Below are 25,304 nucleotides of genomic sequence, written 5' to 3'. Positions count from 1 at the left end.
TAGGCCCAATCAAATCTTCTGGTGATGCACCTGGTTGTACATTAACCCTTGGTGCCTGTGGCACCTCCTGCTTTTCCGGGCCCCTTGTCTCACTGGGGCACTTTGGGCAGCACCTGGTAGTGAACGTACGGGGAGCAGGGCAGGGGGGCACTTCCCCCTCCAGCCTATTTTCTTTCCCCTTTTCATCGTGTGGTACATTCCCCATCTCATTCACCAAGTCTGAACGCTGTTGTTCTCCTCCTGGCTCCTTTTGCTTTCCAAGCAAACTCTACCTGCATAGCCAAGTCTGCAATCTTTTCTAACAGCAGAGAATTGAATGAAACTTCTGCATTTTCAGCTTTCTCTCCAAACATTTTTCAGAATAGTATGTATGAACACTAAAAGCAAAACCAGAAAAACCCCACCAGAACACAGCAGACGACCACCCAGCGGCAGTAGCTGCCATTTTGCCAATTTCCTTAAGTAGTATTGCTAACCCCTCATAATCTGCAGTTTCCTCTCCCACATTAGAGGCAGTTACCCATCATGCCTAGGCCATGTCGGGCGCCACCTGTAGGCACAATTTTTTTTACAACCTACTTTTTTTTTTTTTCCGGAGCTGGGGACCGAACCCAGGGCCTTGCGCTTGCTAGGCAAACGCTCTACCACTGAGCTAAATCCCCAACCCCTACAACCTACTTTTAATAAGGGTTCAACCTCTCCTGTAGCCCACCACCCAGCAGAGGTAGTGAAAAGAAAAGTTATTAGGACCTCTTCAGCAAAAGTTCTTTGGGGGTGAGCTTGGTCTTCTTGGGCAGCAGCTCAGTCCTGTAGCAAACACCAAACACATCAGTGGCTGCAGACCAGTCCTCCAGGCAGGCAGACAGCAGGCAGCTGTAGCTCAATCCTGAAGAAACCACCAAGCTCGCCAACTGGCCTCAGGGGAGGCTGCCGAAGCAGCAAGCTACCTCAGGAACCTCAGGGGCAGTTCTTGGGGGCGAGTTTCTCTCAATGGCAGAGTTACCACAAGTTGAAGTCAACAATGCTAGGTAAGGCGAACCAATACATCAATGTCTTTAGCAAGACAGAGCAAACCAAACCAAAGCTCAGCGCTCGCCTCCCTCTGTCTGTGGGGTCACATTTATACTCCTTCACCAAGTGTCCTTTCACGTGTCTGCTGTACCCAAACATCCTTTCACCTGTGTCTGCTTCAGGAAAACGGTCTTTCACGTGTTTGCTTTAACGAGTCGTCCTTTCACCTGCGTGCCCCGGCAAACCACCATTTAGCATAACTATCCAAAGAACCTATTTGCAGAGACACGTTTGTAGAGGCTGCAGGTGCGTTTCCTCAAAACTTTCCACTTTGCTTCTTGTTTGTCTTTCTTAAGCAGAGTTGTGGGTTGGTAAAGCTGCTTTAACATAGTTCAGAAGCTCACATGTGAGTACATGAGCTTCTCAAAGCAGAATCTCGAAGGTGAAGGATGCCCAGGTGTGCTGCCGTCTCCCCTGCTGTAGCCTGGGCCTGGTTTTGTTGAGGCAGGGCCTCTCATGCTTGTTTAGTTCAGGTGGGCTCTTGCTTTGAATCCCTCCTGCTCTAGTCTCCAGGGCACTGGGATTACAAGCATGTATCACCCTGCTTACCTCTCTAGGTGGTTTTGTGTAGAAAATAAAAGCTGGGGTTGGGGATTTAGCTCAGTGGTAGAGCGCTTGCCTAGCAAGCACAAGGCCCTGGGTTCAGTCCCCAGCTCCGAAAAAAAGAAAAAAGAAAAAAAAAAAAAAAAAAAAAAAAAAAAAAAAAAAAGCTGAGCTAACCCAGACCCAGAAAGACCAACTTACTTATAAGTGGACATTGACTGTTAAGTAAAGGACAACTGTGCTACAGTTCACAGACCCAAGACAGGCTACGTAACAAGAAGGGATTAAGGGGGGTGCAAGGGTCTCCCCGGGAAAGGAAAATAGATTTTTTGTGGGGGCAGCTGGGGATGGGCTCACTCCTGAGTGATCAGGCGTGGGAGAGAGGAGACGAAGGGAGAGTACTGAGAGATGGCTGGAATGGGGGGGACATTTCAGTGGTGGCACAGAAACCCAGTGCAATAGAAACTCCCCAGAATCCGCAAGAGTGACCCTAGTGAAGTCTCCTAGTAATGGGGAATATGGAGTCCAAACTGACCATCTTCTACAACCAGAAAGGGCTCCCAGCAGTGGAACCGGGACTCCAACCCCAAGACATGCCTGGGTAATGGTGGTACAGAACTTGGGGGAGTGGCCAACCCATGACCAGTCTGATTTACAGCCCATGCTGCAAGGGGGAGCCCATGCCTGACACTATGTGAATGACTAGGAACGAGGGGCAGGACAGCCCAGAGACTCAGGATAGAACCAAACACTGGGGTGCTGGGGGATGGGGGAGTCAATGAAATGATTCCTAATGATTTTCTGCTATACTCACAGATTGGTACCTAGACCAGTTGTCATCAGAGAGACATCATCCAGCAACTGATGGCAGCAGATGCAGAGACCCACAGTCAAACACTAGGCAGAGCCAGGGGAACCCTGCAGAAGAGGGGGAGGAAGGATTGTAGGAGCCAGAGGGGTCCTAAACAAGAACACAGCTCACAGAATCAACTAAGCAGGGCTGATAGGGACTCAGAGACTGAAGTGACAATCAGGGAGCCTGCATGTCTCTATGCTAGGTCCTCTGCATATGTGTCATGGTTGTGTCACTTGATGTTCTTGTGGAACTCCCAACACTGTGGCAGCTGTCTCTGACTCCTCTACTTACACTTGGGACCCTTTTTCTCCTACTGGGTTGCTTCATCCAGCCTTGATATATATAGGCTTATTGTATCTTGTTAGGCCGCGTTTGATGGATATCCCTTGGAGGCCTGCTTGCTTGCTTGCCTTCTTTCTTTCTCTCTCTCTTTCTTTCTTTTTCCTTCTTTCTTTCTTTCTTCCTTTCTTCCTTTCTTTCTTGAGGGGATACAGTTGGAGTTGATCTGGGGGAGATGAGACATAGTGGCAGGGACTGGGAGGAGTAAAGGGAGGGGAAACTGATCAGGATGTTACATATGACAGCATAAAAGTTGGAGAGAGAAAGAAAAAAGATCAGGAGGAAGGGATGGAATGTTCTGGAAATGTCTTGGGAGAGGGGGAATAGCTGTGGCACTCTTGAATTCTCAATAGCTGTGATTAACTGAAGGGGCGGGGGGAAAAGGGAGGGGGATACGAGGAGGAGGAGGAAGAGGAGGAGGAGGAAAAAGAGGAGGAGGAAGAGGAGGAAGAGGAGGAAAAAGAGGAGGAGGGGGGGAGGAGGAGGAGGAGAGGAGGAGGAAAAACTGGTACTGGTGTAGAAGTACACTCCTTTAATCCCAGCATCATTTGGGAGGCAGTGTCAGGTCTCTGTGATCTCGTCCTCAGAGAGAGGATCCTTTAATGAGGAGCCACCTTCGGGGCAAGTGGAGTAATAGAGTAGCCAAGAGACTGTAAAACAAACACAGGCAGAATCAAGGAGACCCTGAAGTGTCCTTGGCCCGGGTGGGCTGGAATTCGTTTGTGATAGACAGGCCTAACTGCCAATCAGAGGCGAGCTACCTCTTCCAATTCGAGGTGGGGCCTCTGAAGTGCAGGTCGCAACTAGGAAGTGACACGGGGAGGACTGAGGGAACTAGAGAAAAAGGTGTAGGCTGGGGAACAGTGTGGTTTACATGCCACCAAAGCCACCAAAAGAGAAACTAAGTCACGGTGAGGTGAGTAGGTTAGGCTCTTTGAATAGCCGAAAGACTAGCCTTGGAATGTGCTGGGGGAGTTCCTCGGATGACACCACCATCACCCCCGCCCCCGCCGCCCCGCCTCCCCGTGACAGCCAGCCAGTCCTGAGAGAGGAGCCTGCCTGCCTGCCTGTAACCTGTAGGAGAGATGGTGGCACCGTCGGACCAACACTGCTGCCACCTGGTGGGGAAATTGGCTATTTCTTTTGTTCCTCACCGTGCGTTTCCATCTCTACAGAGCGCTAAAACCAAGCCTGGAGATGGATGGGTGCAAACCCATGAACCTGGGGTTCGGAAAGCAAAGAGGAACCCCACATAGAAAAATGCACAGCCTTATGAAGCATCGTGTCAGCGTTTCTCGTCCCCCTGTGCACTGGTTTAGGCTTCCCTCTTAGGGCTTCTGCAAATCACATGAGCCAATCTGGGTAACTTTCTTGGCACTTTAATAAGCACTCAGTAAACAAGTTGTGGTTGATCCAAAGGACAACTGAATCAATCAATGTGTAGCCCTCTTCCCTTCCCCAGTATAGATGCTTTACAGACTCACTGTCTCATAGCCTCAGCTAAGTTCTGCAATGTCACTGACCAAATGACTGACTGTGGTTCTGTGATAGAATCCAAGGTCTTGTGCACACTGAGCAAAAGCTGTACCCGTGGGCTACACCCCAAGAGCCCCACCAGTGTTACTGTTATTGTCAATGTCGTTCTTGAGGATGAGGCTCAGTAGACTCTTCTGCATCTGGAGCTGCACCCACAGGCCAGCGGAATGACTCTGGACTGTGACATCATAGAATTCCACTCATTTACAGTAGTGAGGGGTTATGAAGCGGTGGCAATGGGTGACCGTATGGGTGTGGATATGGATGGCTGGGTTGGGGACTGTAGAAACAGGTGGGAAGCTGGGCTCAGGAATAGTGGGAATAAGGGAGACTTGAGAATAGGAGTGAGCTTGCTTGTGAGCAGGAGGAGGCTGACCCAGCCCCAGCCTTACTCTCCTCCCCTCCCCTTTTCCTTTCCCCTCCTTTCTTTTCTCCTTCCCCTTCTCTTTCCTCCCTTTGGTCTCATTTTACTTTGTCTTGTCACAGCGTTGCTCTATATCCCAAGCTCACTATATAGCCCAAACCTTTCCTCTCCGCCTCAGACATGGTGGGCTTCTGGTAGGAGATCACATGGCTAGCCCTGAGAACAAAACAAGCAGAGCACTGGGTTTGCCTGGCCTCTTCAGTGGGCATGAAAGCCCTGGGCTCTTGTCACAGACTCTTCTTTGGTTCCTAGCACCCAGAAGAGATGGGACCCAACCCTTGGCACCAGGAGCCAGCTCCCAGCTCTTCATAGACAAGCCTAATTTCTTTGATTATCCAGACTCAGACCAAGCTAGCCTTCTTGCCGTGGCCCAGTTTATTGGAGAGAAGCCTGTGATGTTTGTTAAGACAGGTATGAACCAGCTTGATAGAGGGGCCTCCCTCCTGGCAGGGCCTGGAAGAAAGCTGTTGTTGACTCTGTCTGGCAGGTTCCAGCCCTGGGCTCTTCCAACACCTCCTGGTGGGCACATTGGTGGTGGCTTTCTTCCTCCTGCTTTTCCAGATCTGCATGCACGTGTGAGTCATGTCTCCATATCCTTGCCCTACCCCTTCCAAGGACCCAAGTCTCCTATGTGCCTCTCCTCATTTGATCTCCTACTCCTCAGGAGCTTCCAGAAAGGAGCCTAGTGATCAGAGCAACAGTAGCCCTGGACCCAGCTGTGAGCCACACACATCCACCCAGCCTTCTGTTGAGAAATAAAGGTGGCACCTCCTTCCTCCCTGACTGTGCAATAACCCTCTATGTGGCCATCTATCCCCTATGTCCTACTTCCTCCCTTTCTTCGAAGGGACCATTCACACACCCCATTCCTCCCAGGCTGCCCAATGATCCTCTTAGTGAGACACACACACACACACACACACACACACACACACACACTCGTCCTTATCTCCTTCCTCCCTCACTACTCGGTGACTAGGTAATCATCCATCCCCTATTTTCCTCCCCCACCCCCCAGCCCCCAAAAACTGGACCAAAGGGTCGTGCTGGCGTTCAGGAAGATCGTCTTTATTAGCGGTCTGTAAAAGCACCTCCCGGGGTCTGTGGCCCCCAGACTGGAGGAAGCCGCGATTGGCCTGTAGCACCAGGGACAAGCCGGGGCCGAGGGCTAAATGTGCCCCTGACAGAAGGGACTGGCCTGGCGCCTGCCCCCAGGGCTGCTCAGCGCTGGAAGGGTTGTAGGGGAGCAACTGCCTCCCTCCCCTCACCCCAACAAATTAGTTTGATGTGGGTGAATAAATAAATAAGATTCCTCAGATTGGTCTCCACAGGAAGGAGCTGTGGGGGTCTCCTGCCCTCTCAGGGCCCATATGGGGTGAGTTAGGGTGTCTTCTCTCTCCCGGGTGATGGAGAGCAGAGAGGGATTTGCAGCAGCAGGGCTAGGATGTCCTTGGCAGCGGGGCCACCCCCATGTCCCATGACTCCTTGGTCCCAGTGAGCCCCATCTCCTCCCATTCCCTTTCATTTTGTTAGCACAGAGACAAGAAGAGGCTCTTCGTCCCGGTCCCCTCTCTTCCTGCCTGCCAATCTGATCTCAGCTCCCAAGGGTATATAGCTCCTCCTTATTCTAAGTCCATCTGTCTTGGGGCTGTCAAGGCAAGGGACTCCTGGCTCTCACCCCCCCACACACACACCGATTAGCCCCAAAGCACTGTCTCCATAGGGGCCGGGGAGGGAGGGTGGGGGGTTCCAGGGCCTAGCCTCAGTCCTGGGTCTGACAAGGAGAGCGTGGTGGGGAACCTCGGGGTCGGAAGAGGCGGCAGGCCCCGCGGCAAATGAGGAAGAACCAGTAGAGCTGGGGTGCGAGGAGTAGCGCAGCGCCCAAGTTGACGTGGGCCGGGATAGCCATGGGCACTGAGAGCAGGGGCAGGCCAGCGTGGCGCCCGTAGGCCCAGTACAGGTAAGGGAAGAGCAGCACCCGGCAGCACAAGAAGCTGAGTAGCATCAGGGCTCCATTCACCTTGTGCAGCAATGTGTGCTGCTGCTTGTACTGTGGACAAGAACAGCGAGGTAGGGCAAGGAGAGGCGGGACTCCCTTCCCACAGTCGCCTCCCCTGCACCCCGCTCATAATCTTCTGGTCTCAGCCTCCCCAGTGCTAGTGTTAAAGGCACACACCTCCATGCTGAACGGCTGCATGGTGGGGTTGGGGATTTAGCTCAGTGGTAGAGCGCTTGCCTAGGAAGCGCAAGGCCCTGGGTTCGGTCCCCAGCTCCGGAAAAAAAAAAAAGAACAAAAAAAAAAAAAAAAAAAAAAAAAAAAAAAAAAAAAGGCTGCATGGTCTTTAAGGAATCCCCCAAAGTCCCCAGCCATATCCACCTCACATCCCCCTCAGATTCACTCTCACCTGGATGAGGATCTTGCCCAGGCAGACGAAAGGTGTGCTGACCTCGGCCATCAACATGCAGCCTAGAAAGAAATCTCCCTTGCCTTGTCTCCACACCTAGGAGAAAAGGCAAAAGCCTGAGGCGCTATGCCTGCCTGAATCTCTCCCCTCAGATACTTGTGTTCTCTCGTTTTCGTGTCTCTCTCTCTCTCTCTCTCTCTCTCTCTCTCTCTCTCCTCATTTCTTTTTTCATGCGTGTGAGTGTGTGTGTGTCCGTATGTGTGTCAGTGTGTTAGAAGTCAGAAGTCAGTTTCCTCAATTGCTCTGTATTTTGTTGAGGACGCACCTTTCACTGAGCCTGGAACTCACTCATCTGGCTGCACTGGCTGGCCACCAAGCCCTTCTGTTTTCACTACCCTAGACCTGGGATTAAGCACACACTAGCTTTTCAAGAAGACTCTGGTCCTTGTGTTTGCATAGCAATCATGCACTAACTGAGCCATTTCCCCAGCCCTATTCCCTCACCCCATATTTCTTTTTTTTTTCCCTTCCTGTGTCAGGAATTCTCTTGTGTCACCCCGGCTGTCTTGGAACTTACTTTGTAGACCAAGCTGGTCTCCAACTCAGAGGTCCACCTGCTTCTGCCTCCTAGGTGTTGAGATTTAAGGGGTGTGTGTGTGTGTGTGTGTGTGTGTGTGTGTGTGTGTGTGTGTTTCTTCCTTTGGACAAAGGTCTCGTTCCCCAGACTGGCTTCGAACCCACTATGTAGCAAAGGATGACTTTAAACCTCATATCTCCCTTGCTTGCACTTTACAAACATGCTGACTTTACGAAGTGCTGGCAATGAAACCCAGGATTTCACATGGGCTAGGGAAACACTCTACCAGCTGAACTATATCCTCAGCCCAGACAGACACTGTGTCCTGGATTATTAACACTTGTACACTCTTCTTTCCTTTCGACAACCCTGCAGTTTAAGGAAGTGTGCCTTACACAACAGAGAAAGGATTGGCTTCACACACAGGTGAACACTCTAAGACACCCACGCTGACTTGTACCTCTTAAGACTCTGGGACGAATGCTGCTCCAGAAGCTCCCCCCCCAAATCCTGCCACCAGGCACCCCCACTCTGCTGTGCTGGGGAGGGACAGCTTTTCACCCCCAACCCCTGAGTCTCCTGACTCCAGAAGGAAGGACTCACCACAGAGAGTGGGAAGCACACCAGCACCATGGCCGCGTGGTGGAGCACCATGAGGAACTCCTTGTGCAGGTAGCCACGCACCACGGCCCAGGTACTGCCCAGGGCTCGGGGCGTCCCGTCTTCTCCTCCATGCCCTTTAACCTGGTGCTTGTGCCAGTGGCAAAGGAACATGGCATAGATGTCGTAGATGAAGTAGGGAACTGCAAACTGTGTGTAGGCCGAGGACAGCCAGTGCCTGCGGGGAGGGAGAGAGAAGGGAGGTGGACAGGATCTCAGCTACTCCCAGGGCAGGATGCTCACTGGGAATGAGTCAGGGCCATAAGGACTCTCATGATGACTCTGAGTGTTGAGTTACAGATACTGAAACTGAGGGGTGGTAGGAAAGGAACCATCCGAGGCCAACATTTTCCCAAGTGGACCTCACAACTCCCGGTGCCTCTGTCTTTCTTTCTGTGTGTCTATCTCTCTCCTTCATCCACCCCTTTCCTCTGCAGTATCATGGGGAGAGGAGACCAGAACACTGGAGATCGGGGGCAATGACAGAAACGAGCTGAGGCAAGATGCAAAGATATCCCCAGTTAAGAACCAGTGAGGAAGGTCCAGCCACTACAGCAATCCTGTGGCCCAGCACCAGCGGACATGACAGCTCTTACGTGCTGGGCACTATGCTGGCACTGAAATATTTACACAGCAGCAGCAGCAGCTTGTTCACCTCTCACAATACCCGTGTTGTGGAGAGGTTAAGTAATGTGGCCAAGGAGTAACCACAGGAGTCCTTGCCATAGGCCCCACTGTCTCAAGGAGGTTGGAGAGTTGGAGACAGTCCCCAGGGCACCAGAGGGATGTCACTGCAGCCTGCCTTTGCTCCAAGGTGGCAAGTCTATTGTTAGTTCAGGTATGGCCAGCACTAAAGAGAAAATGCGGAGTAAAGATGCCAAGAGCAGAGAAAGTCCCACAGACTTTGGAGTAAACAGATACGGGAAGCACACAGATACACAGCGCTGCACTTTTTTTTTTTTCCCTTCTCTTGAGTCAGCACAGAAGCTTTCTCGGGTCCAGGGATCCTCAGTCAGGCCTGGGGTGGGGGTGGGAGACAGAAAGGCCCAGAGGGAGCAGAGCAAAAAGCTATCCAGCTAAGCCACCATATATCAAGTGAGTGCTGGTGAGGGGTGCAGGTGAGGGGGTGTGGTGAGAACAAAGCCAGCAGCAGCTTACCCAAGCAGGCTGGCCTGGGAAGGGGGGCAGCCCTCTCTTAAAGGGACTCATATTGCAATGTTGTAGAGGGAGGTGGCCAGGAGTCACAGGGGGGCAAGCAGCTCGCTAGAGACAGCAGAAATACAGACAGGTCCCAACTGCACTCAGAGAAGGCTCAGAGCCTGCCTAGGGGTGGAAGCCATAGGACTCTGGGATGTGGAAGAACTAGAAGGGGCTCAGGCCCTGGGTTGACAAGTGAGGCGTTAGATTCTGTTCCTGCTCTCTCAGCAATTAGGTGCTCAGAAGGAAGGACAGCTGTTGTCCCCAGGATTAACCCTGATCCTTCCACCTACCTAAGGATTAAAGGTGGAACAAGGCCAAGAACAGACTTGAGGTTGGGAATGCAAGAGCCAAAAGGTGACCTCTAGCTAAGAATAGGTGAGAAGGAAGTGCCCAGCACCAGGCTTCTCTTGGACCCTTTAACTGGGGAAGGGTTTTGGAGAGAGCAAGGGAAAGTCACATCATGGAAAAGAATCCTAATATGTAATTACGGAGCTGCAAGCTGTTCTGGGCACTTAATACACTCAGTTTCTCCCTACAGAAGCTGTTCTGGGGAGCAATGTGACCTCACTGTAGGTCCTAGGAGGAGAGAACTCTCCCATAGGAAAAGAAGAGACAAACAGACACCAGAAGGCAGATGGAGACCAGGGTCACCCAGATAATGTCCCCTGAGGCTCAAAGGACAGCACAGAAGGGCATTAGAGCCAGAAGCTATGAGTCAAGGAAGGGCATCCTGGCCACTAGCAAACTTGCAGCAGTCAGTGGCGAGCTAAAATGGGCAGATCAGCACCACGGACAGGGCCAATGTCCCCCTTCACCCTCCTCCCACCCCACTGCTCAGGCCCGGGCCTTTTGGCAGCACCAAACACTGCAGTAGCTGCCAGTGCCAAATTTTGGCCTCCTCACCCCCAACCCCCATGGCTTGACCCTCAGTGGCCTTGCTATGTCATCCCTTTCTCTTCTGCCCTGGACCCAAGCTGGATTCCAGAAGCAGTGGAGAGGTGAGCCTGGCGTGGTGAGGAGGCACTCAGTCAGGTACTGGATAGAAACAGAGCAGGATTGAGGCAAGCATTGGAGAAGACATGGTTGATGTTCAGAACCTATGACAAGGGCTAGGAAGCCAACCAGGAACTGCTTTGAGGATTTCCTTTGATCCCTACCCCTGCTTCCTCGCTTCTGACCTTTAAGGCAGGGCAGGATAAATTTATCCCCGGTATTGAGTTGCAGCAATCACATGAACTTTCTTGGGCCCAAGTTCAGGGACCACTACAGATTGGGGGATCCTAGGTCCCACATATGCACACTGGGACCTGGGCAGGGATGGTCGTGAGGCACTTACTGGTCATCTATGATGTGCTTGCAGGATGTGGAGACTATGTAGCCAGCTGTGGAGGCCATGATGGCTTGGACAGAGGACACCAGCCTAGGAAGACAGAGGAAGGAGTGAGAATAAGGTGTGTGCCTCCATTTCTCCTCTTACTACAACAGTCACTGTGTTTTGGGAACCGTACTTCTCAGGATTCCTCATAGCCTCCTCCTAAGCCAGGCTCTCCCACCATCACTTTCAGCCAAGCTGTGCTTAGCTTCCATCCTTCCATCCCGCCTCTCCCAGCCTTCTTCATTCCTAGTTTGTGGCAGTGGAATCTTCTTCCTCTCAGGACACCAAGGAGGCCATCCTGAGGTAAGCCAGTGTTGGGAATGGCTAACTGAGATCTCTCCCAGGGGAGGGAGGGAGGGGACCCGTGAGGACTAAGGGAGTACCCCGTTGTCCCTACACCCTTTGGCCACCCAGTCACCATATCATACTTACAGTCACTGGTCCCATGGTGACCCCAAGCTCACCCACCCACCCACCCACTCCACCACTTTCCCACTATTTCCCTGACTGTTACCATGGTTCCTGTTCCTGATGGCCCTAGTCTAGGGATGCACAAGTTTCACTGCCTACTTTTCTGTTCCTTCACCCCAAACACAAGCCCCGAAAAACACAGTCTTGCCCCTCAGCTTGCTCCCGGGTGTCTTGTGGGACTGTTTAGTCACATGCTGCCCTGCTTTAGAGGGAGGATAGGAGGGTGAGGAGGGAAGCAAGAGGACCGAGCTGAATAGTAGATCAGATGGCTGGGTTTCAATGAGGTCCAAGGAGGAAGGAAGCTTGGATGTAAGCCTGCCCACCACCACACAGCCCAGGGGTGTGCTGGGGTCCCTTTCCCACGAAGCCTGTTGGAGAGAGGGGCTGAACTCAGGGAGGGCATGCCATTTACCTGGCGGAGACAATGACTGCGTCGGCCTCCTCCCAGCGCAGCTGGGGCAGCCTCTGGAGCGTGTTCTTGGATAGGAGGAAGAGTCCGGGGAACACCACCCCCCCAGCCACCATTGGGGTAAGCATGGTGACTTGGACCCAGGCAGGGAGACCAGAGGGTCCAGAAAGGACAGGAAGGCCAAACTGAGGGAGGGAGTTGGAGGTGGAGAAGGGATGGCCAAGCTAGTGAGGGAGAGAGAAAGAGGGAGGGGGAGGCACAAAGGGGCCAGGGCGGGGACAGGATGGGACAAGAGGGCCAGTTCAGGGCAAGGGAGAAAGGGACTTCAATGAGACTGGGGACACAGAAAGAAAGGGCTAGCTAGGCAGAGTAGAGAGAGGGGGTGGGAGAGCGCCGGTGAGAGGATGGGAAGAGACTACCAAGGGAGGACTTGATGAGAGGACCAAGAGGGAGAGGGGACAGGAGGAGGAAGATGCAGTGGGGGAGGGGAGGGAGAACCGCGGCAGGTGGGGGGGGGGCTTACGTGGAGAGGCTGGGAGGGCCCAAGGAGGCGGGGTGGGGGACGGTGGTGCCAGCCCTGAAAAAAGGGAGGGAGGAAAGGACGGAGCCGAGCGGAGGAGCGGCTGGGCAAACGGTCACCAGTCAACACTGCTCTCCCGCCACCACAGGCTACCACCATCTCCTCCTGCTGCTGCCACAGCCCTGCTGCCCGGTGCACACACTGCACATGGCATTATAGAGTTGGTGCCCAGCCCCCTGCCCCCTCTGTGAGGAGGGGGAGGGGGAGGGGAAGCCACCAGCTTGGGGAGGGCGGGAGAGGGGGAGGGAAATGATGGCACCGACCAGACACCAAGAAACCGGACCTGCAGCAGCGTTGTCTCCCATGCAGCTCTGAGCCACAGCATCGGCTGCGACAGAGATGGGGGGGGACAGGGAAAGAGGGAGGGGGAGGCCCTTAAAGAGACAGGAGCTGCAGCGCAGGGGGCTGCTGGGGACAAGGGCTGAGGGAAGGGATGGCTCTGCCCCAGACACCCTCACCTAGTAGGGGTACTGAGCCGCCTTTCCTGTCAGCACTTTAAAAATGTCTGGCATTTCCTTCTGCTGATGCTTGTAAACATAAATGTGTGTCCCTCAGTGGCCTGCAAGGATCTCAGCTTAGGGGGTGCTCACTCCAGCCAAGAAGATCTCCTGAAGAAGGCAGCCTGAATAGGTGGTGTTTCTTCCTTTCTCTGAAGGGGACACTGAAGGCATGGATAGGAACAAAACCATCTCATGGTGTCCTTCAGACCTAGAGCCACCCCCACCCCGCCCCATTACACCCGCTGCTCCAGTCAGAGGGAGTGGAAACCAATGTGCTGTGCACTGGGCGCCTGGCTTGCAGTCCGCCTCACACCACCCGAGTCATTGCCTCACTAGTGTGACGGCACTGGGGAATCTATGCTCCTCTGCTCTTTGGAGGTCAGGATATGGTCCTGAGGTGTGAGCCAAGATCCCCAGGATCAGAAAGTTAAGTGACAGGAACTAAATGGGGAGAGATGGCTGCCATCTGGATGGATGGCAGAGACCCCCAGCATGGCTTTGATCACTAGCACTAGGGTAATAGGAAGAAACACTAGGCATCATGTGGTCCTGGTGGCAGTCCATAGGCTGAAGCAGGAGGATCACTCCTGGTAGCCAGCTCTGGCTGCAGAGGGAGTGCTAGCCTGGAGGAGAGGATAAAAAGTGGGTTTGGGGGCTGGGGATTTAGCTCAGTGGTAGAGCGCTTACCTAGGAAGCGCAAGGCCCTGGGTTCGGTCCCCAGCTCCGAAAAAAAGAACCCCCAAAAAAAAAGTGGGTTTGAAGAGAAGAGGGCGCTGCCTTGAAAACCCATGTGGAGCATGGAAGCTGGGCCCCTTCCTCAGGCTACACAGCCTCCTGGAGTCCCTTTCTCCTTGTTGCCTTGGTTCCCATTCCTCTGCCACTCCTCAAAACAGTCCTGCTAATGAAGAACCTGGTGGCTGGCTGACTCAACTCCCTCCTTTACTCTAAAGGGAAGCACAGCCCACTGCTTTGGCCAGGGTAATTTAGGCCTAGACCACAACAACTACTCACTCTTCAATGGCCTCTAGAGCCCGGCCTTTCCCAAACCCATCTGTCCTTCAGACTTGTATATCACAGGGACTGACGCCTAACTGTACTTTGGGTTTCTCAGTGGCCTGAGACGAGCCTCAAAACCTACTGACAATCTTTGCAGCCCACAGCCCACTCCCTCTGCGCCCTAGAGGAAGGGGCCGATTTGCTATTTTGTGCCGCCCTCTAGTGGCAGTCTGTGGGAATGGTTGAGGGAAGTCTTGACTCCCGCAGGAGTTGGGGATAGTATTAGAGACCGTTGTGGACCTGGAAACTTCACCTAAGGAAAAGAGACCCACTCTCCCAGGTCTTTTTTTTTTTTTCTTTTTTTCGGAGCTGGGGACTGAACTCAGGGCCTTGCGCTTACTAGGCAAGCGCTCTACCACTGAGCTAAATCCCCAACCCCACTCTCCCAGGTCTTACCACAGACTGAGCACATACTCTGTTGATGCTTCTTAAATCTTCTAGGGTTGAGGAAGGAGAAGCCAAGGCTTAGAGGGTTTTTTTAAAAGTGTCACAATAACACAACTATGTACATTTGTAATGTAGGATTTCAAGTTTGTGTTTGTTTCACTCCAGGAAAATCCAGAGACAGTGGTGCCAGGAGGTACACAGGAGGCAGAGCCCTGAGGGTGCGTAGGAGGGGAGGCAGGCATATGGGGATGCACAGGAAGTGGAGGCAGAGGAAACAGAGCCCTGGGAGTTCCAGGCAAATTCCCAGGCTAGTCAGGAATACATGGGAAGATCCTGTCAAGAATGAAATGCACTTAGCATAGCCTGAGCTATGAAGGGACAGGCCCGAAATCCCAGTACTCGGAAGGCTCAGGAAGGAGGGTCACCAAGAGTAACAGGATAAAACAAAAACAGAACCTTTCAAAAGTTACAAGATTTTAAAGAGAGAGACCCTGCCTTAAAAAAAAAATCCACAAAGACACACAGGCACACACACACAGACACACACACAGACACACACACAGACATACACACAGACACACACACAGACATACACACAGACACACACACAGACACACACACAGACACACACACAGACACACAGACACACACACAGACATACACACAGACACACACACAGACACACACACAGACACACACACACACACACAGACACACACACACAGACACACACACAGACACACACACACACACACACACACACACACACACACACACACACACACACAGAGCAAAACAAAAAGGACCAAAACCACCAGGTCTCGAAGCTGTGATACTGAGCTGGACCAGAGCTTGTTGGCCACAGACCTGGTCAAGGAGCCGGGAGCTGACTCTGCACAGCACAGACTAAAGCAGAGTGGGAGGGGCTTCGGGGTTTGTGTTTTGATTTCCGTTTTCTCTGCTGGGGATTTCCACAGACACCTTGGTAAACTCTGCCTTTGGGGGCTCCAGGCTCCATACCCAGCATTGAGAAGAAGGAAAAGAAACAGAACAACCCCGAGCGCTGCTTTCTGCACACTCCCTGTCCCAGCTCCACCCTGGCTTTGTTCACCTTTATATTAACAGCCTGAGGGCCCAGCCTCTCCCACAAACACATTTTCCCCAGTATTGCGGGCGTTGCCAGCATAAGATAATATCTCCTTAAATTCGAGTCTGAGTTGTCAGCTAAAAAGAAACCAATTTCAGTAAGACAGCTCAGCAAATAAAGGTGCTTGTTGCCAAGACTGAATTCAATCCCTGGAACTCACGAAGGAAGGAGAGAACCAACTCCAAGTTGTCCTCTGACCTCCACATGTGAGCCTTGGCATGTGCACCCCCTCCGATTAAATGTAAAGAATTCTAAAGAAATGAAATGCTCAGTTGTTAGCGCTTGGGAGAGCAAGACAGAAACATCCCCGTTTCAAGGCCGGGTTGGATTACAGAGTAAAGCTCTATCTCAGGGGAAGGAGGGTGGGTGGCTGCCTGGCTCACTGGCCCTGGCTTGGGTTCACAGGCTGGCTCTGTGATGCCTGGCTGGAGCCAAGGTCCTTTTGCTTCCCCAGGGTGTCTTGTAGGTCCTACCTCTGCACCTCCTCAATGCCCACAGCCCTTAGAGACGCATGTGATCCTCACATGTCCCCCCATGGAAAAGAAAAATTATTATTAGACCCATTTCCAAAGGAGGAACCTGAACTTCTGTGATTCCACTGTGGCAAAAGATTTAGCTAATGGCCCCACCCACACTGTCCTGCATCCACCTGAGTCCACTCCAGCTCCCCTTCAGATGCTCCCCGAGCTGCGGCCCCAGGAAAGATACCCACACTTCCCATCTTTTTTTTTTTTTTTGGTTCTTTTTTTCGGAGCTGGGGACCGAACCCAGGGCCTTGGGCTTCCTAGGCAAGCGCTCTACCACTGAGCTAAATCCCCAACCCCCCCACTTCCCATCTTACTTGGACGCCACCAAGACGGCCTCTTGCGCCTCCATCCGCAAACTGGTTTGGTTCTGCAGTCCCCAGCAGAAGACAGCAAAGCACAGTGGGAAGAAGGCACACCCCAGGAGGAATAACAGGGCCATGCCTGTCTGCAGAAGAGAAATAGAGCCATTAAAAAAAACACTCTTCAGACCCCTCACCAGCACCCCCAGCTACCATCACCCCAAAGACACAAGGGCCCATAAGCCCCACTTCTCAGTAGTCACTGTAAGTCACCAGGCCTGAAGTCTAATCTCTTTTGGGTCTTTAGTGTACTTTTTGTTTGTTCTAAGACAAAGTCTTACCATATCTGCCAGGCTGGCTTTGAACTCCTAACCATCCTGTCTCAGCTACCTAAGGTCTAAGGGTGCAGACCTGTGCACCACACCTGGCCTTAATGTACTTTCACATTTATCCAAGGTGACAACTGGGCATACATTTGTTTGCGTCTTTTTTCCTTTGAGTTAGGGTCCTGTGTAACTCAGGCTAACACCGAAATTTCTACGTGGCCCAAGCTGGTCTTGAACTCCTTGTATTCTGTATCTCCCTCCTCAAGGCTAGGGTTACAGATGTGTATCACACACCCTATCACTTTGTTTTAAACCCAGTTTAGACTATTTCAGTTTTTTCTGTAACCCGTGGTCCGTATTTCCAAAACATATCACATTCAGCTTTTTATGGTAGCACAGAACAGCAATCCCATAACTGAGGAAAAGGGATCACAAGTTGGAGACCATCATGCATGACATAGCAAGACCCTGTCTTAAAATTAACAAAACAGGGGGCTGGAAAGACTGCTCAGTGATTAAGAGTACTCTTACAGAGGATCTGGGTTTGATTCCCAGCACCCATACGGTGGCTCACAACCATCTGTAACTCCAGTTCCAAGGGACCTGATGCCCTCTTCTGACCTCCTTGGGTACTGCATGTATATGCAGGCAAAACACCCATACATAAATTAATTTTTTTTTTTTTTGAGACAGAGTCTTAGTGAAGCCTGACTGTCCTGGAATTTGTTTTGTAGACCAGGCTGGCCTCAAAAATTACAGAGCTCTGCCTGCCTCTGCCTCCTAATGCTAGGATTAAAGGCATGAGCCACCATGACTGGCTAATAGATCTGGAAAAAGGTGCAACTCAGGAATTGGGAGACCCTGGGTTTAATCTTTGAGACAGAGAAAGAAAGATGAGAGAGAGAGAGAGAGAGAGAGAGAGAGAGAGAGAGAGAGAGAGAGAGAGAGAGAGAGAGAGAGAGAAGAGACAGAGAGAGAAACAGAGAGAGGGAAAACTCCACAACCAAACCCCCTTTCCTGTCACACTACTGGTGTGCATTGCAGCCTCTGCAGATACACACCCAGCTCCGTGCCGCCTCTCTCAGACTTGTCATAGGCCTCACCTCTCTGGGACAAAGGTGGGAGGGCAGGGGAAAGGCTGATATTTCTCTTCAGCAACCAAACTTGCGAAAGATGAAGGGAGGGGGTGTTCAAATTGTCAAAATACTTGACATTTTAAAACAACATTAAAAGGAATTGTAAAAGACTATTATCCATAAAAATAAAAACGAAAGCAGAAACCCTGGAATGCGTGCTATTATATATTATTTTTCTCCTGGAAAAGCCTCTCCTCCCATCCACTCCAAGAAGAGGAGTCGGGGAGTTCCGGGAGCAGTGGAGGGAGTTGGAGCCTGCCATCCTGCATATTTTGAATGGCTTTTAAGGGTCCATCCCACCATAGAAGGAAGGGGTCAAACTGCTCCGCAGAGGCAGTTGGACAGGCAGGAATACCAGCCTCCCATTGGTGGACTGATGGGATATACCGTCCTCCCATTGGCCAATCTCCTGACACGTGCCCTATCCTTTGTTTGTATTCTTCAGGAAAGGTGAGGCATTCCAATGCCTTTAGATAGAACTGAGCAACTAGAATTCATTGATTTGATGGACAGCTACATTTCAGGGGTGGGGCTGAAAAAGCAAGCCAGAGAGAGACGAGTCGGGTTGACAGGGCTTCAAGGTTGGGAGGGTCTACATCTCAAAGTCAGATTCTACAGATGACCCGAGAAACTTGTGGCGTGGAGAGGGTGGTGTGATCTCATGTAGCCTAGGTTGGCCTCATGTCGGTCATTATGTGGCTAAGGATGACCTTGATTTTCCGATCTTCTTGCTTCTGTCTTTCAAGGGCTCAGATTACAGGACATTACCGTATCTGACAGTAGCTGCTAGAACTCAGGGCTTGACCCTACGACTGAACTGTTATCTCCAGCACCTGAGCCCCCGTAAGTAGGGGCTGGGACTGTGGCTCAGTGGTAGAACCCTTCCTAGCATCCCTAAAGCCCCAGGTTCTCTCCCCAGCATCTGCCTGTAGTTGCAGAACTCAGAGACTGAAGCAGCAGATCACAAATTCTAGGCTAGTCTACGCTCCACAAAAATCCCTGCCTCGAAAACCTCAAACTAAACCAAACCACTGAGACTGGGCATGGGGGGTGGGGGGGTTGGGCCAGTGACCAGCCTGCAGCATGGCTTCATCGCCACAAATCCAAGCAAGTAACTGGGAGTAAAACCTACAAGAGCATGCAGCTTCGGGAAAGGTACGAAGTAGGCGATCCCAGAGAACCTTCTGACGTTCCGGATGCACGCGCTTGTGCACCCGAGTGCAGGATTATGCATGTCTAAACGTTTTCTTTGTGATTTTGATTTTCTGAGACTGGGTCCCACGGTGTAGTTCTGGCTGGCCTGGAACTCGCAACGTTCCACCCCTGCCTCTCATGCGCTGAGGTTAAAGGTGAGCTACGTTAGTTGGTCCTTATGTTATGCAAACATAGAAGACAGAACCCCAAAGGAACTGAAAATGGTTTTGCTTGTTTGCTTGTTTTTGCTATGGCTTAGTCCTGGGGATTGAACCCGTGACAGGCTGTCTCCAGGCCCTAAGGCAGCTGTCTTCTTCTAAGCATGTAGCTTACCCTGAAGTGTGTGGCCAGGAGCTGGGAAGGGTCAGACCAGATTGTCACTGGAACCTTCTAGATGCTTTCATTGCCAGGGTCTTCCTGTCATCGGCCAAGTCCGCAGCTACACAGGCTCGTCTGAGACATAAGAGATGGGAATACAGTAGCTCATTGCAATTTCAGGGAGCCACAAAAATACGTTTCTGACGTGGTACCCACGTGCTCCACCACTGAGTTACCCCCAGTCCAGTTAACTTTCTCACAGTACTGACTGTCCCTCCCGTGCAGTGTCCTGGGATTTTTCTTGCATCCCCGCCAAATGTAGTTCGGGTGATTTTGCAACCTACCAGTGGGTAACGACCCACTTAGGAAAATCTGGGCTTATTGCAATCAACTTTCTTTTTCATAACTACATCCCTAAGGAACCTGTGATTACTTTTCCAGAGTCACTGCTGATAAGGAAAAATTTAATAACACCTACAAATACTGTAGTTCTTTTTGTGTTTATGTGCGAGTGCTTCAAAAAAATGTTTAAATAGGTCTTTCAATGGAACCAAGTTTTTCATGTGGTTCACCAATGTAATCTGGAGCAGCCAGAAGACAAAGACAGGATTGAGAGGGTCGTGCTAGCCTGGGCTACATGGTAAGAACTTGTCTCAGAAACACAAAGCCTGTGAAGTGGCTCAAGTGGATAAAATGTTCTTGCTGTGAGCGCCTCATGACCTCATTGGGTCCTCAGAAGAAAAGAAGCAACTTGGCCAGGGTGTCCTTTGATGCCACTGCGTGCGGCCTGAGCACGCTGCTTCATAATGTTGAAGAATAAATTCTAAAAAATAGCCAGAGAGGGAGGGGGAGGAGAGGAGGGGAGGGGAGGGGTGAATGCAGTCAAAGGTCATAGCCGGTGTGAAGGTATCTGTGGTTTACATAGTTGCCCACAATGAGCACAGGCCGATAAGAAACAATGTATTTTCACCGGGTCAATGCCTTCCATTAAAAATGCACAGGACCCCGCCATGACACTCAGATTCTGAGCCATCCATGATCTAATAGCCAATCAGACAGAATCGGCTCGAACTGGCCGACATATTGCCCTAGCTCAGGGGAAGTTGAGGCAAGAGGTTTGTCGTGAGTTTCAGGACACTGTTTGAGACATAGTGAGATCCAGGTCCATCTGGGCTACAGAGTGAGACTCTGTCCCCCTACAGATAAATAACAGTAAACAACAAATAACAAATAATAAATAACAAATAAATAAATAGTAGTGTGAGCCAGGCTTGACAGCACACGACTTTAATCCCAGCACTGAGGATCCAAGATGCTGTTTTCTGTTTACTTGCTTGCTTGATTTATTCTTTCCTTTCTCAACCTTTCCTGGATGCCAGATGTAATCTAAATGCCTAAATATATATCTACGGTCCTTATAATCCCCGAGAGAAATTATCCCCCATCCTCCACACAGAGGTGCGTGACAAGACCCAGGTTGTGTGTTACTACTTGTAGTAAGTTGTTCCTGGAACTACTGGGATTGGCTTATGATGGGGTGGGGTGGTGTTTGTTTTTGTTTTGTATTAAAATAATTTCAGCCTGGAACTCACAGGGGTCTGCCTACTTCATCTTCCTAAGTGCTGGTGTTAAAAGTGCGTACTACCACCCCCAACCATCCCTTCTTTGTTGGTGTTTTTTAAAAAAAGATTTGTGTGTGTGTGTGTCTGCATAATTTTATATGTACCATGTGCATGTGTGCATGCAAGAACCCATAGAAGCTGGAACAGCGCACCAGATCCTTGGCAACTGCCCTTATAAGTGGCTGTGAGCCGAGCCTCCATGTTGGTGCTGGGTACTGAACCCTCCTTTTTATTCTTTTGAGACAAAGTTTCAAGTGTCCCAGACTGGCCTTGAACTTGCTATCCAGTAAATTCCAGATCTTTTATGTGTGCCAATAGTCTTCTTTCACAGCTGGAATTTGAGCCCTGTAGTGTGAATTCCAGAGTACAATCTTGTAACCTCCAAAAGGAAAGCCATAATACTGTTGAAAATGACAGGGCTGGAGAGAAGCCCAGTGGTTAGAGCACTGGCTGCTCTTCCAGAGGACCCAGGGTTCAATTCTTAACATCCACATGGTGGCTCACAACTATCTATAACTCCAGTTCTAAGAGATCCCATTCCCTTTCTGGTCTCCATGGGATCCACGCATCAAGCAGTACACATACATGCAAACAAAGCACCTATATCATAAAAATAATAAGGAAACATATTTTTAAATGGAATGCCAGCATCACTTGTGAAAAACATGGTAAATCTGGCCAGGCATGGTAATGCACACCTTTAGTCCCAACACTCAGGTGGATCTCCAAGTTCGAGGTCAGCCTGGTCTACAGAGTGTATTCCAGGACCACATAGAGTAGGGCCACATAGAGAAACAATGACAAGAGAGAGAGAGAGAGAGAGAGAGAGAGAGAGCGCCTGGCTGCACCGTGCACCGGTGACAGTGACAGCGCATACCTGTAACCCAGCATCTGGCAGGCTGAGTGAGCAGGATCGGTGCTAATTCAAAGCCAGCACGGGTACAAGCAAGACCCTGTCTCAAAAAGAACAAAAGAGGGGATGGGGAGACGCTCTTGGGTAGAATGTGCTTGCTTTCCAAGCTGCTGAGCTGATCCCCGGATCTCTCACAAAGGTGAAAGAAAAGAATCAGTTCCACAGAGTACTCCTCTGCCTTCCACACTTGCACTGTGGCACACACACAGGCACCTGCACTCACACACACAAACCACACACTTACACAGTAACAATAACGCTTTTTTTAAAAAGGGGGCAGGAAAAGCAAAGGTATAAGCATAGAAAGAAAACTAGAAGGAAGATAGTGTGTTTGAACTGTGAATGTATGTCTCTTCAAGTGTGTGTGTTTTGAGTATGTGCGTGAGTGTATCTTTGAGTGAGTATGACTATGTGTCTCTTCGAGTGTGTGTGTCTATGAGTTTGTGTGTGTGTGTGTGTGTGTGTGTGTGTGTGTTGGAGTGTATATATGTGTGTGTTCTTGTTGAACTGGTACGCCTCTTAAAATAAACTCAATATAGGGTACCCTCCACCCACTGCAGAATCCAAGTGTCCCAGAAATCTTTGGACACACATGCTTGTAAAGGAAGGAGGAGTAGCTACCAGGAAGGAGTAGCTACCAGGAAGGAGTAGCTACCAGGAAGGAGGAGTAGCTACCAGGAAGGAGAAACTACCAGGAAGGAGGAGTAGCTACCAGGAAGGAGTAGCTACCAGACTGGGGATGTAACCAGGAGGCTTTTGTCCACTCAGCAAAGCCTGTGAAGACACAATGTGGGCGGAGACTTCTCTCAAGTGACTGCAGACCACCCCCCCCCCCTGCTTTCCTCCCTCAGCCTAACTCACCAGGGAAATTTCTTACCCCTACAAGACTCTACTATCCTTGTAGACCTTGCCAGCAGGTTCCTCTGGGCCTGGGGTTTCCCATTTCCTTTTGCTTTGGGTTTCCTTGTCTGAAGGCTCCCAGGCCCATCTTTAGGACCTAGGCAGATGGCAGATTGGAGAGTATGCCACTGTGGTGTCACCGAGGCTGTGAATAAGTAACCACTGGGCAGCCCGTGGTGTCTGTTTCCCACCTGACACTATGGCCTGGGGCCAGAGTATTCATTATTTAGGGTTTTTTGTTTGTTTGTTTTTACCTGTCCTGACTTAGTACAGTACCTTCCTTAGAAAGGTCCTTCCCTTTCTCCTCACACCAGAGAGGGCTGAGGTGCTCAGTCGGTGAGATGGAGACTGACAACTGTGGGTTTACTAATGTGCTCTTTCACAGTTTGTCTGTGTGATCTTGGCTAAGTTTCAGAACCTTTCTGAGCCTCTGTCATATGGCCTGGGTCTGAATCCTGGCTTTGCTACTCTCGTGCCAGGAGTACCTGTGTGTCTCCACTCCCCTGAGTTTTGGAATGCTTATGTGCAAATAGAGACTCCAGCAGCAACTCTACAGAGGGCTTCTGGGACCGATTCAAAAAGGTAGGCGTAAAGCACAGCTCCTGTGTGAGAGCTCACTGGGTAGTCACCAACAGTGTCTGATTGCTTGTTCTCTATGGGACTTGGGATTAAAGCCAGAGGGACTTGTGAATACTTTGAAAATACTCTTATCATTAAGTTACCCTGCCCCCAGTCTGTGAGACAGGCTTTTACTGTGTAGTCCAGACTATTCCCAAACTAAGGGACCTCCTGTTTTTTCCTCCCATGTGCTGGGAACACAGGTATGAAAGCTAGCTAACTTGGCCCAGTGTAAGTGTGGCATCTTCATTCCCCTTAGGGAATGAAGGTCCTAGACATTCATTTTCATATTAGAAATCAATCTCTCAGGGGCTGGGGATTTAGCTCAGTGGTAGAGCGCTTACCTAGGAAGCGCAAGGCCCTGGGTTCGGTCCCCAGCTCCGAAAAAAAAGAACAAAAAAAAAAAAAAAAAAAGAAATCAATCTCTCTCTCTCTCTCTCTCTCTCTCTCTCTCTCTCTCTTTCTGTGTGTGTGTGTGTGTGTGTGTGGTTGTGTAGTGTATATGTGTGGGTGGTGTATATATGTGCAGTATGTATGTGTGTGCATGTGTGCCTGTGTTGTGTGTGTGTGTAGATGAACCCGTGCTACAGCACACGTGTGTAGAGATCAGAGGAGTCCGTTCTTTCCTCCCATCTTCACATAGATTTCTGGGGTTGAATTCAGCTCATCAGATATCCATTGTATACCTACTGAGCCATCTCACCAGCCCAGGAGCCTTTTCTCAGTATCTAGAAGACAGTGCTATCTAATAGCCAACTGAAGGGTTGAAATTATTAGATCAGAGTGATACTTGCTTGGCTCTCTTCTCAGGGTCACATCCAAGCCTGCCGAAGCTTCTTTCACCTGCTGGTCTCTCTATATATCCCATCTCTTACCCAGGTCATGATGACTGGGAACAGAACATGGTGTCATCCTTTTCTCACTTTTCTGGGTCACTTCAACACTCCTCTGACATCCCCAGCTTTGAACTTCAGGCAGAAGGACTCGTGGCAGCTATTAGCAATGGTAAAGTCAGTGTCTCCCTACCTCCTACCAATGGTCTAATGTAGGTAGAAGTGGGGCCTTGGTGAAGCCAGGCACATATATCATCGCTCTTATTGGCTTGCCCAGTGTCTGCCCTCCTACACACTGGAGGAACCAATGGCAGGAACAGACTACCATCAGCAGTGCATCTGGCCACTGCAGACCATGGGTGTGCCTGGGGCCCTTGCCAAGGCTCGCATCTCTCTGTTGGAAGGGGCTGAAGACAGGCTGGGTTGAAGCTTGTATCATTAGAGGTCTTTCCTATAGTAGAGATGGAAACTGGCCTCATCCTGGTCCTTGAGACTCAAAAAAAAAAAAAAAAAAAAAAAAAAAAAAAGAATCTCAAGGAAGCAATCTGATACCGCTTCAGATGAAGAAGGCTACACCAGGGAGGAGCTGAGTGCTTGTTCTCCATGCTCAGTCATCCCTGAGAAGGCTGGAGGTGGCATAAGGAATGGCTGGGACCCTGTCAATTGATTGAAGGCTAAAAGGGGATTCAGGACCCGGGGGCTGTTGTGTGGCACAACTTTTTTCCTGGAAAACACATGCATGTCTACTCAGAGAGGGAGCCCAGGATAGACCAAAGTACCACCAAAGCCCAGCTTGGTGAACCAATCAGTTTCATTGGGGTTACAGAAATATGGGTGAGGGGTTACTTATAGGAGCATAAATGATACAAAGACACCTGCATCACCAAAGCCCACCCCAGGATAGGTGACAGCTCACAAAAGCTGGGAATCTGGAGCACATTGCACAGACTGCACACAGCTCAGCAGTTGGAGAGTGTCCCTTCCAAATGACTCGGTTGGTCTAAAACTATGGGTCTCGAGAGTTTGTTTGTTTGTTTTTACAGCTTGTTTGGTCTGACAGGGACTCTCAGCTTTTATTGCTT

General features: G+C 50.7%; 3 protein-coding genes across 10 annotated transcripts in view; 2 read left to right on the top strand and 1 right to left on the bottom strand.

Annotated features, from left to right (window-relative positions):
• The first annotated feature begins 3,603 nt into the window (after positions 1-3,603).
• Positions 3,604-5,553, top strand: Fimp1 (fertilization-influencing membrane protein 1). Of its 2 annotated transcripts, none has more exons than XM_087582886.1 (4): positions 3,604-3,930; positions 5,022-5,180; positions 5,257-5,344; positions 5,434-5,552. In XM_087582886.1, exons 1-4 carry the CDS (start codon positions 3,684-3,686, stop codon positions 5,453-5,455), a joined length of 516 nt encoding a protein of 171 aa, XP_087439012.1. In that variant the 5' UTR covers positions 3,604-3,683; the 3' UTR covers positions 5,456-5,552. The 2 variants fall into 2 exon arrangements, with proteins under 2 accessions (XP_087439012.1, NP_001102625.1); NM_001109155.1 differs by lacking the exon at positions 3,604-3,930 and adding an exon at positions 4,568-4,637 and having other exon boundaries at positions 5,434-5,553.
• A 263-nt stretch (positions 5,554-5,816) lies between these two features.
• Positions 5,817-24,463, bottom strand: Tlcd3b (TLC domain containing 3B). 7 transcript variants are annotated; one of them, XM_087659711.1, is made up of 8 exons: positions 24,184-24,446; positions 22,749-22,868; positions 19,352-19,471; positions 16,378-16,508; positions 10,948-11,031; positions 8,355-8,589; positions 7,175-7,270; positions 5,817-6,819 (listed from the first exon to the last, which is right to left on the bottom strand). In XM_087659711.1, the coding sequence occupies exons 4-8, from the start codon at positions 16,500-16,502 to the stop codon at positions 6,532-6,534; spliced, it is 828 nt and encodes a 275-aa protein (XP_087515837.1). In that variant the 5' UTR covers positions 16,503-16,508; positions 19,352-19,471; positions 22,749-22,868; positions 24,184-24,446; the 3' UTR covers positions 5,817-6,531.
• Positions 23,933-25,304, top strand: part of LOC103691235 (uncharacterized) — a 19,291-nt gene continuing 17,919 nt past the window's right edge. The window contains 1 exon segment of the mRNA NM_001419053.1: positions 23,933-24,394. Coding sequence (NP_001405982.1) covers positions 24,392-24,394 — 3 coding nt within the window. The 5' untranslated portion in view covers positions 23,933-24,391.

The sequence above is a fragment of the Rattus norvegicus genome, chromosome 1 (assembly GCF_021556685.1).
Source record: "Rattus norvegicus strain SHRSP/BbbUtx chromosome 1, alternate assembly SHRSP_T2T, whole genome shotgun sequence".
NCBI lineage: Eukaryota > Metazoa > Chordata > Mammalia > Rodentia > Muridae > Rattus > Rattus norvegicus.
This window is presented reverse-complemented; position numbering and strand designations above follow the sequence as displayed.

Bases quoted from the DNA above. Each gene is read 5' to 3' on its own strand.
- Fimp1 (XM_087582886.1), top strand. From the start codon at position 3,684: ATGCCACCAAAGCCACCAAAAGAGAAACTAAGTCACGGTGAGGTGAGT. The intron at 3,931-5,021 runs GTGGGGAAATTG...TTTGGTTCCTAG, and splicing joins ACCAACACTGCTGCCACCTG to CACCCAGAAGAGATGGGACC. The intron at 5,345-5,433 runs GTGAGTCATGTC...CCTACTCCTCAG, and splicing joins TTCCAGATCTGCATGCACGT to GAGCTTCCAGAAAGGAGCCT.
- Tlcd3b (XM_087659707.1), bottom strand. From the start codon at position 16,502: ATGGCCCTGTTATTCCTCCTGGGGTGTGCCTTCTTCCCACTGTGCTTT. The intron at 8,590-10,947 runs GTAAGTGCCTCA...CCCTCCCCGCAG, and splicing joins AAGCACATCATAGATGACCA to GCACTGGCTGTCCTCGGCCT. The intron at 7,271-8,354 runs GTGAGTCCTTCC...CTTTTCTCCTAG, and splicing joins TGTGCTTCCCACTCTCTGTG to GTGTGGAGACAAGGCAAGGG.